This window comes from Aedes albopictus, chromosome 2 (assembly GCF_035046485.1).
Source record: "Aedes albopictus strain Foshan chromosome 2, AalbF5, whole genome shotgun sequence".
NCBI lineage: Eukaryota > Metazoa > Arthropoda > Insecta > Diptera > Culicidae > Aedes > Aedes albopictus.
In genome coordinates this window covers 89,608,290-89,628,004 of record NC_085137.1, presented here as the reverse complement: position 1 = coordinate 89,628,004, position 19,715 = coordinate 89,608,290, and the positions used below count along the sequence as shown (strand labels likewise).

Here is a 19,715-nt window from a genome sequence, read left to right as displayed (position 1 = left end):
CTCTATAATGGCATATTTTGATGTTGAGATCAAAACGTGATATTGGTTTGACTGAGATAAACAATCTAAAAATAATATCTTAAATTTACTCCTGCAACATCGTGATCAGATCATATTTAGATCTTGTAAGATCTAACTAATAGCAGGGAGCTATTTGAATTATCAAATTTTGATATTGTGCAGATGTTCCAGGAACATTTTTCAGATTTTTTATCTTTTATATAAATCAAACCAATATTACGTTTTGATCGTCAGTATTGCACTCCCTCCCGGGCAATGTTGAAATCTCACTCGCAACCCGTACACTTGATTTCGATCCATCAAGCGTTGCCAGGCCCGGATTGAGGATTGTGGGGGCCCGGGGCCCGAGGGGATGTGGAGGCGCCTCGGAGAGATGACCAAAAATGTTTTTCCTTATTTTCAGTACAGTACTTGAGTAATATGAAAAATAAAGCTAGTGTTAGCAACCAGAAAAGGTTTTTGTGGGGGCCCCTAAAATGTGGGGGCCCGGGGCCCGGGCCCCCCGGCCCCCCCTTAGATCCGGCCCTGAGCGTTGCACGAATCAGCCTAATCATTTTTGTTGGAAAACCGTGTTCTAGTTACCATTACCTTTTTTACACTGAACCGTTCGCCGCTTTGAAATCAATAACCTGCAAGTTGTAAGGTACCCCGGGGCAAGTGAGGATCCGGGGCAAGTGAGACCTACAGCTATAATTTTTTTTATTTTTTATTTTTAAGGCAAACATTCTTCATAGAAAACATAGGTATCACACCAACGGATACTTTGAATTCAAAAAATGTTATTGTTCTCACCATAAAGAGATTATATATGTTATTGTTGTTCATATGTAATTTTCAATTCACTAAGTGAGATTAACGTGCTCTACTACATACGTCGTTTAAAAATAGAATAACAAATAAAGTAAAACTTTTTCAGTTTCAGGATAATATTTGGGGTGCTTGCAAATTATTTTAGCGAAAAAGCTGCAAATTATTTTCATTTATTACCTTTTGTTAACTGCTCTCACTTACCCCAGTGCATTTCAGCATCTGGGGCAAGTGAGACCTATGAGAGTAAACAAACACAATTGCATAGTATGATCTCGCTTTCTTCAGCCAAAGTCGAAATTTACACAAAAGTGAAGTAAAAATCGGCGCCTTAAGTAATCAATCGTTGAATTATACTTAATTACTTCTATTCTGATGATGAAGCTATTGTTTAAAATGGTGAAGTCTTTGATAGAACATATTTTTTTTCGAAATTATCTATTTTTTCATATTTTAGTTGAAGTAAATTCTATTATATTTCCGTTTTTCGCTGCATAATGAATTTTTCTGAATGTTAAGGAACTGGCTGTAAAGTATCAACAAATTGGAAAACGACTTATTTGAAGTTTACGATTTAAAAATCTTTATTTAATGATCGTAATATTATGTAAGGGAAAACATAACATCTGTAAATGTCGAAAAACCTTTTGGCGAGACTCATCAACTATGTAATATGAAAAGTAAGTTTGGAAATCTTTCGGCATTTAACCTTAGGGCGCTTTTTGTATAAATAAAATCAATTTGTTAAGATGCTAGAGTTAAATCATTTTTTTTTCTCAGTGATTCGTTATTAAATGTGTTACGTAATTTATGCACGATACCACAAAACTTTTCCAACATAAATCGCTTAACATAGTTATTCGCATAACATATTTATAATTTATGCTACCTTACATATATGCAGCAACTATATTAAGCCATTGTTACAAAAAATCCGAATAGGCCCCACTTGCCCCGTGATACGGTGTAAATGAAGATCTGCTCCACTTTTCATAATATGCTTAATATACAGAATTTAAAATTTTTGAAACAGTTTTAATGCCCGTTACCAAGAAGAAATATACCAACAATGTCTTTTAGAACCATTGGAATTATAAAATTATTTATGTTTAGAATTTTTTGGCTTGACAAAACCAAATTAGCATTTTTTTAGGTCCCACTTGCCCCGGGGTACCTTATTCTCGGAATTTATGTAGAATTTGTCCCAGAGCAAACATTTGATTAATCGTTGATTGATCGACACTGACGAAAAATGTCACGGAAGTTTCATGGAAAAAATGTTATGACCTTTTCCAGTTCCTTCATTTTCTATGCCATCTATCTTGTTTGGATTGCTTCAGAAATTCTCACATCAATTTGCAGAGAAATGCTTAAGGAATTCTTCGAGAGATTCATCCGGAAATTTCTCAAGGGAATTATTTAAAAAAGCATCCTTGGGTTTCTTCACAAATTTCTCCTGCAATACCTTGAGAAAAACTTTCAAGGAATCTTTAAAAAAATCTTCCAGGAATTCCTCTGATCAATTCTTTAAAAACTTTCCCAGGGATTTCTCTGCAGTTCTCAAAATTCTACAAGAAATATATCAAAGAACTCCATTTTATAAACCCTTCCATGTATACCTTTCAAAATCGTTCCACGAAATTTAAAATGAATTCCTTTCAGAGCATTTTTCTTGAATTCTTTCAAAAAGTTTCCAGGTTTGTTTTTTCCAAAAAATCTTCTATTGGATCCTACAGTAATGAATCCAAGAGTTTTTCCTAGAAACCTTTTATAGGTTTCTTCACAAATTTCAAAATTGACTCTTTCAGAAGTTTTTCCAACATTTTCTACAAAAAAAAGAAAAAAAAATTAGAATATTTTCATAACCGTTTCCAAAGTTTTGTGTTCTTCAGATTTTTTTGAGGGATTCCTTATTCTAAGGGATTGTATTCATCTGCGGATTTATAAGATTTTTCCCCTATTTGTTTCCAAAAAGTTCTTCCTGGAACTCTTTTGAAATTTTTACAGCGATTCTTTTAGAAATTCATTGAGAGGATCCTACAGACATTTCTCAAAGATTTCTTGATCAAATCATCTATGGATTCTTTTCAAAATCCTTCCTCGATTTTATTTAGAAATAACTCTAGAAATTTTCCACCGGTCTTTAGAAATTTGTCCTGAGATTTAAAAAAAATACAGTGTTTTCTTTAGATATTCTCCTCAATATTCAGAAATTTCTTCCTCAATAAAGTATTGTACAAAAACTCATCCAGGGATTACTTCATGAATTCATTAAAGAAAATCTTCTAGCGATTCCTTGAAACTCGCTCCTGCAATCTTCCTGAGTTTTCTTCAGGAATTCCCCTAAGAATCTTAATAAAAGTTCTCGCAGGAATGTATCCAGAAACTTCTCCTTTTTCTTCAGGTATAGTTGCAGAAATTGATGCAGATACTCCTTCCCGGAGTTCCGCCTTGTATTCTTCCAAGTATTTACCCAGAAGTTTCATCGAGATTTCCTTTGTGAGATTTCATTTTATGGAATTCATTCAAAAATTTATCCGGAAACAGTCCTAGGTATTCCTACAGGAATTCCTTTGAACATTTTTACATATACATGTCCAGGAATCTTTTCAAATTTCTTTCTAGGTGTTTCTTTAAATATTCAAAAGAGATTCATTCGAAAATACGTTCATTCCATCATCTATCAGAGAACTTCTCGTTTGTTTCTCATTTTTTTTTAATATCTCAGTGAATTCCACCAAAAATTTCTCTAGGAGTTTCTACGGGTGTTTCTCCAGTAACTTTTTCATTCATTCCTCCAGAAATTCTTACAATGAAGCCTCCATGGATTTTAAATGGAATTCATTTCTTTAGAAATTGCTTCAAAGATTATTTCAAATATTTCTACACGGATTGCTTCTCAAATTTTGCAAGAATTCTCGTAAAAATATCTTCAGAGACTTCTTTTGTTTCTAAGGATTCGAGAATTTCAGCAAGAGATACCTTCAATAATTCTTGCATGGATATCCATCAGGGATTTGTTGCAGAAATTCCAAAGGTTAATTTTTCAAATTCCTCCTGTGATTCAGTCACAAAAATCTCCTCGGATTCGTTTGAAGATTACTCTAGAGAGTTTTAGTAGATATATTACTGTAATTACTGAAAGAAATCTTGAAATACAGTATGTCACATAAAAAATGCGAAAGTTTTAGAAGACATTGTTCACCTGCTTCCAATCGATAAACCATGCACTTATCTATTGGATTATATAGTCGAGACATTGATTTTACAATGACATAGAAACATTTAGTAATTTTATTCATAAATCTTTGAAAAAATAATGTTGAACATATGGATCTCAAAAACGTCCACGCCTCAGAGGCCGTTTTTTTAATTTCTTTGTATTTGTGAATTTTAATTTAATGCTAATTCAAGTGTCAGAGGCCGTTTTTGAAGGCTGTTAATTTCTTAAAATTGCTCTCAATTGAATTTTATTTCAAGAACAGCACTTTCATAGCTTGACAAGGTATTTAGGCACCCGTTAGTGGTTTGAAAAGATAAGAAAATTTTCTGTCTTTTAAATTATGGGACATTTACTGAAAATTGTAGTGTACGACAAATCAAAATTTTCAGAAAATAATATGTATGATGCATCAAACTGTTTTCAAGTACTACGTATTTGTGTCTATCATGAATGTAGGTTTATGAAACTTCATTAGCAAGAAATTATCTTCGTTTATTTTCAAACAGTCTGAAGTTATTAGCTGATCAATCTAATACACGACTTTTGAAATATGCCCATTTTTTAGTATTTGGTTCCTAAGCATCTGATATTGTTTTCAAACAGTTTTCTAAACATGGCCATTTTCAAGAGTACCTATTTCTGCGTGATTCCTATGCATTGAAAAGCTTCCATCCAAATTCGTTAAGCTCAAATAATTTGAGGAAAAATTGATTTATTTTAGAAATTGTGGGCAATTATGAGGCATCGCATGTACGTAACTAATCAGAAAACGAAAAAAAAATAAATTTTCGCATTTTTTTACGGGACATACTGTAGTCCCTAAACATTTTCTTCAAAGGAATGCAAGCACAGATTACTGAAGGAATCCTTAAAAAAAGAAACTCCCAAATTTACCTTATCGAAAATTTCCTGGAGGATTCTCTGAAACAATATTTGGAGAAATACTGCAAGAAATCCTTAAGCCGCGTTGGCAAAAGAATACCATGGGAAACTGGCGGAGGAAGTTTGGAAGTAAATTCAAGGAAAAAATCCTGAACGAATTTTGCTAGGAATTTTGGAGAAGTTTTTGGGAAAAAAATTCTTACGCGATTTCTAAGAGACGCTTAATTACAGTACGGATGCTAAGGACACTTAAGGTAAACCCGAAGAAATCCAAAAAAGGTCTGAGATTTCTTGAAAAGCATTCAGCAGGAATTCCTATAGAAATAAAAGACAAAGGCAATGAAAAAAATCTGGGAAGAAACGCTAAATAAATTTCTGAATGGATCTTTGGATAATTTCCTGATGGAATGTTTCCTGCGGATACCTCTGGAGAAATTCTTGGAGGAAATGACTTTTGCAATTACTGAACGGATTTGCAGACAGAAATCCCAGCATATTTTTTTCTGAAATGATGCCTTAAAGATTTTCTAAAGGAAATCTAAAGAAATCACTGACCACTTATGAATAGGAATCGCTAAATAAATACCGGAAAGAAGTCGAAGCCTTTAGCAGATATTGCTGAATTTCTTGAAAAAAAAAAATCTGAAGAGATGCCAACAATAAATCCCTTAATAATTTCTGATGGAGTTCCTTAGAGAATCTCGGAAGATATTCTTGAAGAATCAGTAGAAAGGTCTGAATAAATTGATGAAGAATAAATTTTTAAAGGTATTTCTGGGAGGAATTCTTGAAACTAAAATTATAATAAGGAATATCTATGAATCTCAAAAGGAATTCCAACAAGAGTTTCTGGGAAAAATGAAAAAAATCTGGTTTTTATGAAGAAACATCTAAGGGAATTCTTGCAAGACTGTCTGAAGAAATTTTGGAAGGAATTTCTGTTTAACCCTCTAATACCCAAATTTTTGATTTTGATTTAAATATCATTTTTCGTCATCTAAAATCGATTTAAACATGTTTTGGAAGATCATTCTTTTTAATACTCGATTTCGTGAATTTCAGTTTTTGATTTTTCTAATTTTTATTTTTGAACATCCCCATCCTGGAAGCCAATTTGGGGTACGGGGTTTTTGAGTTGAAAACATTTTGAGATTTTACGATTATTGTTGAAATATTTTTATTTTAAATTTTTTTCATAGAAAATTTTAAATTCCATGTAATTTTAAGGAAAATAATTTTAGAGTGTATTCGATTCTCTTAAACTATTAAACTAGGATAGAATGATTTGGGAAAAGTTTAAAATATGTTAATTGTAGCGATTCAATGCAAAATAAACAATGACTTCTAAAAGGTAACTAAAACATCAATTTTTCTTTGATTTTAAAAAAATGTAAATACGGTTTAAAATACACCAAAACCATTTTGAGATATACAAAATTATCCTAAATATCGGCCAAAAATATAAAAAAAAAGATTTTCCACGAAACAAAAATAACAAAAATGCTCAAACTATACCCCGTCTAAAGGCGGGATTGGGTATTAGAGGGTTAAATCTCTGGATGAATTCCTGCATTAAACTAAGAAGAAACTTCCACTGGAAAGGCATTTTCAAGAAATCTCTGGAGGAATACCTGGAGATATCCAGAAAACTATTTCCAAGAAGAATCTTTTGAGTAATTTCTTGTAAAACTCATAAACCAATCATAAGGAAAATTATTAGTAGAGTTCCTGAAGGAAACACTGGAGTAAAGGATACCTTGGAGGATTTTTTTTGCTGAAATTTTAAAAAGAATTCCCTGCAAGATGTTTCTTTCAATTCAGCATTGCAATCGTCTAGATTAGAAATAGTCATCCAAATAGTATGGATATAGGAGGCGCTATAACTCTATAGAGTTCAAAAATCTTCAGTTACCAGCTATGATTTCACCATTTCACTGCCTGAACAGATCTTTTAAGGTTCTTTTTACCAAGTCTACAGAACAATGGGGGGAGGAGAATATCCTGATTGATGTGCAATTTGTATTATTCACATCACCAATTAGGACGAACATGTAATTGATTGCCACAAGAATAATACACTACTAGACTGTTCGTATCCATATAAAGTAGCTACCAAGTAAGCAATAAAACCACTGCACCTTCCCGAGAAGTAATTATCGAATAAATAAGTTTTATCGATTGCTGGACAAACAGGCCATAGCTGAGAGGTCAGCGTGTAAACGATACTACCAGTACCAATTGAATCGCAGCCAGCCCCTGCCTGGTTGATGATCCCTGGACGCCCGGCACTTTTACGGCCACCGTACCAGTTTGTTTTAAACGCTCGTCGTCGGGTCTGTTTTCCGTGAATCGGTCTGTTTCCATCTTAATTAGGAGAATTAAATGCGGTTGAACACCTTGCAGCGCAGATGAGGCTTTGTTGTGCCGGATTTGATGATTCAAGATCAAGTGCTGCTGTGTTTCTGACGTGTTGGTTTAGGTTGGACTGGGCCAGAAAAAAAAATCAGATTTACCTTATTTGGGGTTATGGTTTCTCTGGTTTAAATTTAATGAATAATTTAATTTAACTACCGAAGGGTTCTGAGCTAGATAGCGATTTAAAGCCAATTACGCTACGCTTACGTTTTGGGTTTCAAATTTCGTGAGTCGAGTGGAATGATTGAATCTTTACACCTTTTTCTTCCAGCAACATCGTGCTTGATTAGGATGCTGCGAGAAAAATAAAGTTTTCCGTTGTAACTGCGTGATGAATTATCTATGGACCCAGGTCGTGCCACGTAAGAGCCCTATGGAATTCAGCTAGAGTCCACAAAAGGCATGACGGCAGCAAATATGTGTAGCCACCAGGCTCCGACCGGGCAAAAAATTCACGATGAATTAATTCCAAGCTTCAATCATGCTGCTGGACATAAACTGACAAAACCACACCAGCACCATATCATTTGATTGGCATTTTTTACCTCTAATTGTGCCAGTTTGCCACAAACCAACCAACACAGGCCAGGGAGAAAAATCCGTGAAGACGAATTCCTTCGAGTTGTTGAAACATACCACACCATTCCACGCAACTCTCCTTGACGACCGATTCGGATTGCTCGCCTTCGCCCGCTCACGGGGCACCTATGACGACGCGACGGGGCGGAGGTATGCCCAACACACATTCGTCATTTTCTCACCCAACCCTACCGATGAATGTGAGCAGCTCCACTCGGGACACCATTCGGTAGCAGCAACCAGACGGAGGTGCTGTTGCATAAATCTATTTCTCAGTCAATTAATTATCCAAGGTGGAAAAACGAACCACTTCGAGTCGAACGGGAGGCGACGACGCCGAAGATGATGATGATCACTATGACGACAATGCTGCTGTTTAAGGGTATGCGATACCTTAATAGTACATCGATAATGATAGTTTGTTAGAAAATACTACTCATTATGTATCATTTGGAAATCTTCCAGTGTTTAGTTTTTTCCTCTAAGTGTCTGGAGATAGCTAGGGTTATCTTCTATTATCTTTCATTTACTTTTTACTATCTCATCTTTTCCACCTTCTTTATTCTATTTACAGTCTTCATCTTTTATCTTGCAGCTTCCATCATCTATTATCAATCTTTGATCATTCACTTTCTACTTTACTAACAAATCTATAATTATTTTGCATAGTTCTGATACTGCTCCACATTGTCACCCAAACATACCCTTACGCGGCAAAAGCTCCCCGACCGGGTCCAGCAAAGACAAAAACTAACACGCCTCGGTTCGAGATTTATATCGGGTGCAGGAATGAATAATGTTCCGTTTATAGTTTTTCGCTTCCACGCATTTTATCACTGCGCTGCGCGCGGTGGTAATGTGCTGTGTGGCGCAGCTGCAACCGATGATGCTGTCCACCACATCCATGGATCGCGTCACGTCACCAGGCCAGCGGTAGCTGCTTTTCCGTGACAGAAGTAGCAGCATGGTACCAGAGACCAGTAAGAAAAAGCATCCAATTTAAAGTGATTTCTCATCACCTTCAAGGCAGAGTTACGGCGGCGGTCAGGCGATCGGCGTGGCGGCCAGTATCGGCCACGCATCGGTGAAGAGCTCGGAGAATTTTTTCGAACATTTCGATTTCTTTTTGTTCGCGCGCATAAAATTCTTCAAATTATTACAACGTGTATTATGAGACAGATAAAAACATTAGCTAATCTGTAAATATAATTCTCGATATTTTCGTCCCGATCGAAGCAGGAAGCGATTGCAGTAGCAGCAGCAGCCGAACGAAGCGGTGTCTGTCCGGAATTAACGGAGCAGTCAGCAGCAGTATAGTGGTCAGTGCCGGTGGCTGCAATAAGTCCGTTGGAAGACGTCGTCGTTGTTCGGCGTGCCTAGCAAAAAAGGTGACGAACTCGGAGAGCATATAGAAGATGGACCTGAAGTGAGATTATTCAGTTGAGATGGATTTCTGATAGGGTGGTGCTTGCAATTGAAACCAGTTGAGAAGTTAAAGAGCTTCAATTTCGTTAAATTTAATAAGAATTTTAGGACAACTATTTTAGCTTTCGGCAAGGCTACTGGAAAAACTTGTAATAGAATGCACGAAATGTTGTTAATTGACAAATTGAGAGATGAAGTTTGTGAAAAAAATCGCGTTCTTGTGGGATTTGAACCTACGACTCCGTATTCGCTAGACCGGCGCGTAAACCAACAAAGCCACAGAACAAGTAATGATTCTGTGGAATAGAAAGCCAAAACAAATCCCACTAGAACGCGATTTTTTTACAAATTTCTTCTCTCAATTTATCAATTATGAAAAATTCATTATATAATAACCCGCATTGAACGCCATTCATTTGATTTTCGCAAAAAATATGAATTTTCAGACAAATGTGATTTGCTAACCTTAATTTTCACTCAAGTCTTAGTTCAATAGTATGCCTTGATTGGATAAAAGTGTTTTTCAAACCATCTATTGTACAAGATGCTGATGGGAGACAATATTTTCTTTTTTTTGCAATTATTCTCAGACGTTCACAGATATACCAAATTTTTTGAGAGTTCCTCGTAAATCTTCATAGACCTGAATTGATCTCGCATACATTTGCACTTGGAGATGAACCAGCCTCGGGCTGAAAATCTCCCTAATAAAGCTAGTAATAGTAACATTTGCGCATACATAGGCCTTGAATAATCATAAATGACTGTTGTACATTCCTTCGCGTACCCATAAAGGCTTTCACAGAATACTGCATAAATACTGGTTATGCTTGTAGATATAAAGGCTTATATTCCATAGAGTTCTTGGCAGATGTGTACCATACGTACAGCTCAATACAATACTTCATTTATTTTTTAGAAGGGTTTGTGGCGTAAAGAACAATCATTTGCAGCGAGCTCATGGTTCATCCTTCTCCGCCACACACCGTTCTCCTGCACACCCCCGAAGATCGTCCTTAGCACGCGTCGCTGGAAAACTTCGAGTGCTTGTAGATCCTCCTCGAGCATCGTCCATGTCTCGTGTCCGTAGAGAACCACCGGTCTTATTAGCGTTTTGTACATGTTACATTTTCTTCTGGGGCCCTTAGAGGCCCGACTTCCGCTGATGATGCGCCTTCGAATTTCACGGCTCACGTTGTTGTCAGCCATCAGTAAGGATTCGAGGTAGACGAATTCCTCTACCACCTCGAAAGTATACCCGTCTATCGTAACATTACTACCCAGACGGATCCGGTCGTGTTCGGTTCTGCCTACCAGCATGTACTTCGTTTTTGAGGTATTCACCACCAGTCCGACCTTTGCTGCTTCGCGTTCCAGGTGGGGGTGTACAGCTCTGCCACCGATCCAAATGTTCTGGCAATAATGTCCATGTCGTCCGCAAAGCACACAAATTGACCGGATTTTGTGAAAATCGTGCCCCGGCTGTTGAGCCTGGCCTCCGTCTTTATCCCTGCATATTTCGGCTCGCGGCACGAAGCCGTTGTGGGATGCGTTGCGCTTCTGATAGAATTTCCGTGTTTCTTGGGAACGGCACAGCAGTTTCATTTCTTTACACTCCGCTTCTTCCACGCGGCGCTTTTTCTCCCGAAAGAGGCGGGTCTGCTGTTTCCGCTTCTGTTTGTAACGTTCTACGTTCTGTCGGGTCCCTTGCTGCAGCATTTTCCTCCAAAACCGTTCTGCACTCTTCTTCGAACCATTCGTTCCGTCGATTCCGTTCCACGTACCCGATGGTGCTCTCTGCTGCGTCGTTGATGGCTGCTTTCACTGTTTAACCAGCAGTCCTCCAGAGGGGCCTTATCGAGCTCGCCCTCGTCTGGCAACGCGGCCTCGAGATTTTTCGCGTATGCTGAGACGACATCCGGTTGTTTCAGTCGCTCTAGGTTGAACCATGGCGGTCGCCGGTACCGTACGTTGTTGATGACGGAGAGTTTTGGACGCAGTTTGACCATCACCAGATAGTGGTCGGGGTCGATGTTGGCACCACGTTAGGTCCTGACGTCGATAATGTCGGAGAAGTCCCACTCATTTTCTTTATTGTTGAATTAAAAGTGCTGCACAGTAGGCCTGGCCGCTTTAATGTTTTTAATGCATCTCTGATGTACTGCAATTATTGATAATGACATGAAAAATGATGCAAGTAGTCTATTATGTTGTGTGAATCTTTTAAACACTGGCCTTAACAAAAATAATATCATCAGATCACAATCACTGAACTTGTATACCGAAACTTAGAGATACATATACCAGACAACATTGAAGCGGATCAACTGTACTCCTCGGACAACACTGAAGGGTTCGCTGTTTGACAAGAACTAGCCGACCTACGCGATGCCTAGGTCGACGTCGTTTGGCTCGAACACGAACGACTCCCTAAGACTGGTTGTTACTAAGTCCTCTTTCGATCGCAGACAGTCATCAATGTAAGACGTGCTCCCTTTTGGCTGGTGCCCTGGGCAATTGTCCGACCGCCATGATCGGCGGAATCCCACAAAACCACATTTATCGATTCGGTAGGACTGACTTCCGAAGAGTTTGGAGACCCTAGAATAGGAAGCAATCAGTGAAGTACTAGATTGAAAGTAGTGAGCTGTACAGTTAAAATAAAAATGTAATTTTAAGTTTATTTTCATGCACATATTTGGAGCATGAAAATAAACGTAAAATTCAATTGCGCTTTATATTTACATGGCTTGAAAATGAAAACGAGACGTGTAAATTTAAACGCCGTTGATTTTTACACGCACCGCAGCACGCGGCTCGGCAACGTATTGTTTTGTTTCCTTTCTCGTTTGTTCCCACATTGAGGATGTTTCACCTCCCCCGCTCGGTGCCACAGAGATTAGCAAAGTGATGCACAACACCGTAAAGGATTGGAACAATTTATTCATTCATTTTATTTCAAAATATCATCACATCTCGGGATACTACGCACGAAATACCTTGTTTTCTCCGCCGAATCCCATCCAGGGCTATCGAACAATTAATATGAATGCGGTGGGCATTTTTTTTTGTCTCGAAGTGTGTTTGCGCTGCTGCTGTTTGATGTGTGGGAATAAGGAGATCGACTTCATTTCCTGGGAATCCTTTTGCAATCGATCTGCGGGAGGAATGAAATGAAATAAATGATAGAAATTTGCATTTGTGTTGTATTTTCTTCCTCCCCGTAGTTGAAGAAATTAAGTCTGCGTCCAATAAGCTGAACTTTTGCGGCATGATTTTTTTTCTTACCTGCATTGATAAGTGTAATCGATGATCTTGTTCCTTCCTTTTTTCTCGTCACTCTTACATTCTACATGCTTAAAAACCTCTAATTTTGAGCTCACAAATGAACACAGGAAGAAAGTGGCAGTCTAAATAAAAATAGCTCCGCCATGACTGCTTGACCAATGTTAGCTTGACTGATGTTTATATTCAATGATGTAAAATTCAATCGATTTACGCTTAAATATAAACGTTTATAAATTTATTTCAACATAAATGGTTTAATAATACATTGCAATTAACACTAAATCAATAAACATGCCATTTTAGATTGAAATACATGTTCCAGTTATGTGCATGTATTTTAATGTAAAATTAAACCAAACGATAGATTCAACTAGTGTATTTTTCCATTTACATCACTTTACAGCTCGTTTAAATTTCAATAATTTTTGCTGTGTGGAGTTATGTATGGTGAGATGATCAGTTCTCCATTTCTGCAATGAAATGGTCCAAACAGCGTGGGTTATATGATTTCTGGCCTAATTTGATGCTGTTTGAGCAAAAGTTTGGGTATCTGTGGGGTTGAAGTTGCAAGAAATAAATAATACAACAACACGGTTACCCAAACTTTTGCTCAATCAGCATCAAATTAGGTAAGAAACCATATAACCCACGCTGTTTGCACCGTTTCATTGCAGAAATGGAGAACTGATCATCTCACCATGCAAAAATCCAGCTCACTACTTTCTATCTAGTACTTCACTGATTGTGTCCTATTGTTCATGACATGTCAAACATGTTTTTCATATATTTAAGACATAAACCCTACGAATAGGTGCAAGACATTACAATATTGACGCAAACATATGTTTGACCACCTGCTTGTATGGAGCCGTCCCATAGCGCATAAGGGTGTCATTTAGGGACGGTCCTTGGGGTGTTCTACATGGTGCACTTAAGTGGTCATACTGTCTTCACAAATAACGACGTGATACGGAAGAGACGATGGTGGTGTTTCGTGGTCGTGTACTAGCTCCATGCGTCCCAACTTTTAATGGTCGACTTACTTGGAGGTTGCGTGACAGCCGATTTATGCAAGTCGGATTCCGCCCGGAATTTCTCAAGACTCGATAAGGAGAGCGTTCAACATAGCTCTGGTCCTCTTAAGTTCCTACCTCATGCTGCCACGGGTCAAGCGATGACAACGACCGCCAGCTAAGAGTTGGTAGTGCAGCCTGGGTATTGTTGTCCTTCTGACATCAGCTAGATTGAGGAGGTACTAACCGAGCGTCTGTTCACCAAGGAGGTGCGGCTCAAACAGCGGCTGTTCTGGCATCCAGCGGCTCAATATGAAATACTCATCCACCGGAAGCTATACTTAAGGTAGCAGCGGTGGATAGGGAACCTTAGGCCACTAACCTACTCTTCTCGAAACTCAAAAACCGTTACAGAAAGATTACGAACTGATTCAACGGTTACGGCTTTTAGCACGAAACAACGGACAAGAATTGGAACATGGAATGTATTAATCCTAGCCCACCAGGGTAAACAGGCACAACTAATCAATGAGGCTTATGAAGCTTGAGATCCTAGGATTGAGCAATGTCCGTTGGCCGAGCTTTGGAGAACTCAGTGTGGGGTCCAGCTATTTGCTACAGTCTGGCCTACGAGGTGAACACGCTCCTTCCCACCGTGGAGTTGGTTTCCTGCTCAGCGCTCACGCAGCGCTCTTGCAGTAAGACCCTATTAATGAGAGGGTAATGGTAGCCAGATTCAGAACACGGGCTCGAAACCTTACCATGATCCAATGATACGCGCCAACCGATACTGCTGAATTGCAAGACAAAGAGAACTTTTACAGTCAACTGAATACTGTCGAGGACAAGTTTCCGAAAGGTGATATCAAGATCCTCATGGGCAACTTCTAGCGGAGTCTACGGATAGGAACGGTAGATTAACGGTGACCTTCGGAAACCCAAAAATTCTACCGTGGAAGAGTTTTCATTAACAACAGAGCGAATGGACGATTGTATCGTGTGCTTGGCGTGCGTCGAGGACTGTCCGATTCGAGTTACCGGAACGTTGATATTGGTGCGTTCGACCTCGATTTGTTAAGCGAGTGATGCGGTCATAAGGCAATACTCTCTGCCGGAATCCAGCAGTGCTCTAGCGGCATGCTCGGTTCCACTGCACTGTCATCAATGAGAATGACCACGGCGGTGGCCAGAAGCACTCTTTTTAGGATTGGGAAAGGCCCAGCTGACCGGCTGCGATACTGCAGAGGCGGAGTTTTTGAGTTGTTCTTGTACGACGAGACCTGTGGTGGTCGGTCGAGTTTCCGAGGGTCTGGAGTTCGCAGGCATCGGAGGAGCTTTACCGGAACAGAGTTGAGTGTGATGGTGGATTCTACGCTTACGACAGGTGCTGAAAGATGGGCATTCACGAAATTAGTGGAGACAATTGCGGCAAAGCTGGTGGCGTCGGACAGCCTTCTCCTTGTCTTCGTTGGTCTTCTTCGAGAACTTGGCGCATAGGTACAAGGGATGGACAAGACACTGGCGGAACAGACAAGACACTTGCGATAATTAAGCTGACTGGCAACGGAACGAGAAACAGACTTCTTCGGGGCACTTCGAGGTAAAACTTCATTTGGGTTGCTGATTGTCTGCAGGATGGTGACTCTACGCTGCAGGAAGTTTGTCAGATCGTTGAACGCTACGTTGGCCTTTGTTGACGAGTACTCCTCCCAGTCACGTCTGGTGGTCAAATCCAGTCTGCTACACAGCTTTTGGATCAAGAGTAAAAAAAGACACTACACCGTCTTCAACCAGAGGTTACACAGACTGAACAATCACATACATGAGACAACGGACAACACACGAAACACCCAGTGGTCCAGTGGAGAATTTTTCGTTTGACGAAAAGTTTTCACCGACTGGAGTGGGAATCGAACCCACACTCCGAGGCTTACGTAACGGCCAGACGACTGACGCCTCTAACCGCACGGCCACGAAGCCCACAAGAGTATGTCCCAGAAGTATGCCCTCTCCCCCAGCTGTTTAAGTACTCGGACATTTGTCTCAACAAGCGAGTGAAGCTCCGAGGTAAATTCTTAGTTTACTAGTACATTTTTGAAGATGGAGATTTAGGAAAAGAGAGTCCGCGAACGACTCTTTCAACAAACCGGGGTTCTGGTAGTGGATTAAAAGACAATTACACCTTCTTCGACCTTGCGGCCTCTACAGACTGAACATTACTAACATTAGACAACGGACAACACATATGTATTACGGAAATGGTTGCTTTCGACTGTGGGAACTTTAGCTGGGAAACGTGATATTCTCGGCCTTTGCAGTCTTAAAGAGCAGCGAAACCGTCGGATGTAGAGAGAATATCGTTTCTCGCTGCTCTTTAAGACTGCAAAGGCCGAGAATATCACGTTTCCCAGCATATGTATTACAACCAATGGCCCATTAGAGAATTTTCCGTTCGACGAAAAGTTTTCCCCGACTGGAGCGGGAATCGAACCCACACTCCGAGGCTTACGAGACATCTAAACGACTGACGCCGCTAACCGCTCGGCCACGAAGCCCACAGTGAATTCCATGCCACCAGGTAGTTGTCAGCGCTGATGGTGATATGATGGTTTGAATTAATTTGAGGGCATCTTCAGAAAGGGATGACCGGAGGTAGTAGAACTTCCGGATATTGGGGAGCTCATGCAACAAGTCGACGAGAGATACAAACAAACCATCGAAGTTAAGCCAATTGTCGAGTTCGTCAGAGAATACGGGCAGCTTCACAACGGGAAGTCGTACCGAGGGTGAAGTTGGCGGAGCTTATACAGGTGAGCGGGAGGCAAGCGGTGATGCAGTCCATAGGTTTAGTAAAGGAAAGTAGGAAACCCTTCACGTGGAAGAAACTAGACTCGAACCCCGTGCGGACCTTTAGATATTGATACTTGCGTTTCGTTGACGTGCTTCCAGAAATCAACAGGCTCTTCAGGCGTGTCTTAAGGCCTTTGATGCGTCGTTCCGTTGACAACGTGGCAGCGTAAAGAAGACGAATAGTAAGCAAAGGGTTCTTCAAGGCGGAAGATTACGCAGCGTTGGAATGATAATTACTTTTGAAAAGCAAGTTTTATGCCTTGTACAAGAGAATGTTCAAGACGACTTGGCACGTGGCAGGCGTGGAACGCATCGTGATGGCCAGAAAACGAAGGAATATGGAAGGCGGCAGACCGCGCAGCTCAAGCGGGAAGGGATAGATGCGTTGGTATGCGTTACCTTTCCAGGGCAATTAGAATGCCTTGTATTAATAAATCTTCCAGACGGCTAACCTCCTTGGCACATGGTGCGCGTAGATCTGGCGCGTTCAACGAAGTTTCCTAGCGTAGTTCACGGGTATCCGGCTCGAAGGACCAGTGTCGTAGCTTAACGAATATAACACAATTTTATTTCATAAATCTTCCTTTTCCCACATAGACGTTACAAGTTCAGATAGATATAGCACACTGTCTACAGAGGTTATGCTAATTTGGGGTAGCACGGTAACTCTCAATTCTATTTTTAAATCTTTTAAACTTGATGGGCTACAACTCGAATCTACGCCGAATGAAGCATTCATTCCCACTGGTATCGTTTCTGAGCCAAACGTGCTGAACGTTTATAGGATTACAAGTTTCGACTGGATGATGGTTGACTTTGGAATTTTCGGCCCTCAGTCTAATAAATTGCGTTAATTAATCTTCTATCATCGCCGACGTTTCGGTCCGGCTATTGGACCATCTTCAGGGCTCGATACACAAATCAACAGGTCACACAAATTTTGCAAACATTTAAACAGTCGGGTTGTAAAGGGTCACGTCGTCTGGTACACTTTTGGGCCATTCGTTCTGGTTTGGTTTGAAGGATTCCCTAGCTGGTGTACGGATACACCTTTATAGTTCGTAGGTCCACCTCAACTGTAAAAAGCCAACGTGTGCACGGCCTTCCATGAAGCCGATGGCTCCTTCCTGGTTCCCTGCTGAATATGTTTTTACCTTGTCGTTCTCCAGAATACGAGATACATGCCCAGCCCACCGTAGCCTGCCGTGTTTTATTCGCTTAATTGTAGTCGTCTTTTCACATACTTGGTACAATTCGTAGTTCATACGACGCCGCGAGAAGCCGTCTTCCAATTTACCACCGCCGAGTATTGTTCACAGCTCTTTGCGTTCGATGTCCGATGTCCACTGGATTCGCAAGATTAACAAATTCGTTCACAACATTGAACTTTTCTAGACCTGGTATCACTTCATCATCACCATCACGGCCATACCAACGGTGATCAATGACTATCAGCAATCATGTACTTGGTCTTCGTGGTGTTAATCGCAAGTTCAATCTTCGCAGTTTACCTCTGGAAAATTTTGAACGCCTCTTCCACGACCCAACGGCCATTCCCGATATTTCTTAAGAATTTACTAAAATTTTTGGTCAGAAGATTTTTTCAACATATGTTGCAATTCTCAACAGCTGTTAGTGTAGAGCAGCCAAAAAATAGTAAAAGAGCGCTTGCTTAAGTTGCTGAAAAGCTATGTTGCATATTTTTTTCTTATGAATTTTCATACACAAAAATATAAACAAGTTTTTAAGTGTTCCTTCAACTATCAGACAGTGGAGCGGACCTGGTGTGATGGTTAGAACACTTGACTATCACGCCGAGGACCTGGGATCGAATCCCACTCCCGACAAACTCACAAAAATGTGAGTTCTTCCTTCATAACGGAAGTAAAACGTTGGTCCCTAGATGAACTAGCCTAGGGCTAAAAATCTCGTTAATACAGATAAAAAAAAAACTATCAGACATGGTATAATGGAAATTTTGGGGTCTCCAGTTAGCCTAGTGGTTAAGGCTATGGATCGCCAATCCGGAGACGGTCGAACCCGTTCCCGTTCCGATCGGGAAAATTTTCTCGACTCCCTGGGCATAGTGTATCATTGTGCTTGCTTCACAATATACAAATCCATGCAGTGGCAGGCAAAGGAAGCCCTTCAATTAATAACTGTGGAAATGCTCAAAGAACACAAAGTTGAAGCAAGGCAGGCCAAGTCCCAGTGGGGACGTCGAGCCAGAAAGAAGAAGAAGACGATAATGAAAATTTTAATTTATCATACAAGAGTTCTACCGAAGCCAAGTACTCACATCATCAGCAGAAGAGTTGGAGCTGTGTCAGTCTTCATTGAATAAGCCATTAACCACCATTCGTCACCTCCAAGTGTATGAATTCCTCACTCTCTGCGGCACCTAATTATTGTCCAAACAGTTTAAAATTTCTCGCCTGTCGCGCATATCTGCGACCAATAAATGCCGTCTTAATTGAAGCGCAGCCAACCTGAGCCAGCGCCGCCAATTGATGAGCGTTGAAATTCCATATCTATAATAAACATGTTTCTCGGCGCAGCAATTCTGAACCTTGGCCAATTCAATCGAACGGTTTCCTCTGCTCCGGCGGGAGCAGAATCCAATCAAGCGCAATTAGTGTTCTGCTGCGGCGGCTTCAAGCGGAACCAGCATCAAACTCACCCGTGCCTCTTTTTCTCCCCGTCGGGGTACCGTTTCAGGTCAAGCAGGTGTCAACCAGCTCGGCGGTGTTTTCGTCAACGGTAGACCCCTGCCGGACATCGTCCGCCGGCGGATAGTGGAACTGGCTCTGATGGGCGTGCGACCTTGTGACATTTCCCGCCAGCTACTGGTGTCCCATGGTAAGTTCATACGGTCAGTGGTAGATCGTAAAATATGGTTGCATATTTCTAATTGTAATTTATTTCGATTGCCTCTCTTCCCATCCAGGCTGTGTATCGAAAATTCTCACCCGATTCTACGAAACCGGTTCGATAAGGCCCGGATCGATCGGTGGCAGCAAGACCAAGGTAAGTGCACTACACGGGAAGCTCTCACTCTCACTGCTGATGAACTGGGTAATACCAGTCAGTGGGAGCGATGTCGACACAGATAAAAATAATGAAATTTACACGTCATGTAAACTTCATTTTAGTCATGTAAACTTAGTGTTATGATGGTTTACATGATATATCATGTAAATTTGTGTTATATG

At 40.3% G+C, this 19,715-nt stretch overlaps 1 protein-coding gene across 1 annotated transcript in view; it reads left to right on the top strand.

The window, feature by feature from the left end:
• LOC115254947 (paired box pox-neuro protein) overlaps positions 1-19,715 on the top strand; it is a 174,174-nt gene that overhangs the window by 112,146 nt on the left and 42,313 nt on the right. The window contains exons 3-4 of the mRNA XM_029852606.2: positions 19,222-19,362; positions 19,451-19,530. Of these exons, the coding sequence (XP_029708466.1) occupies positions 19,222-19,362; positions 19,451-19,530 (221 nt within the window). The remainder of the gene's footprint in view (positions 1-19,221; positions 19,363-19,450; positions 19,531-19,715) is intronic.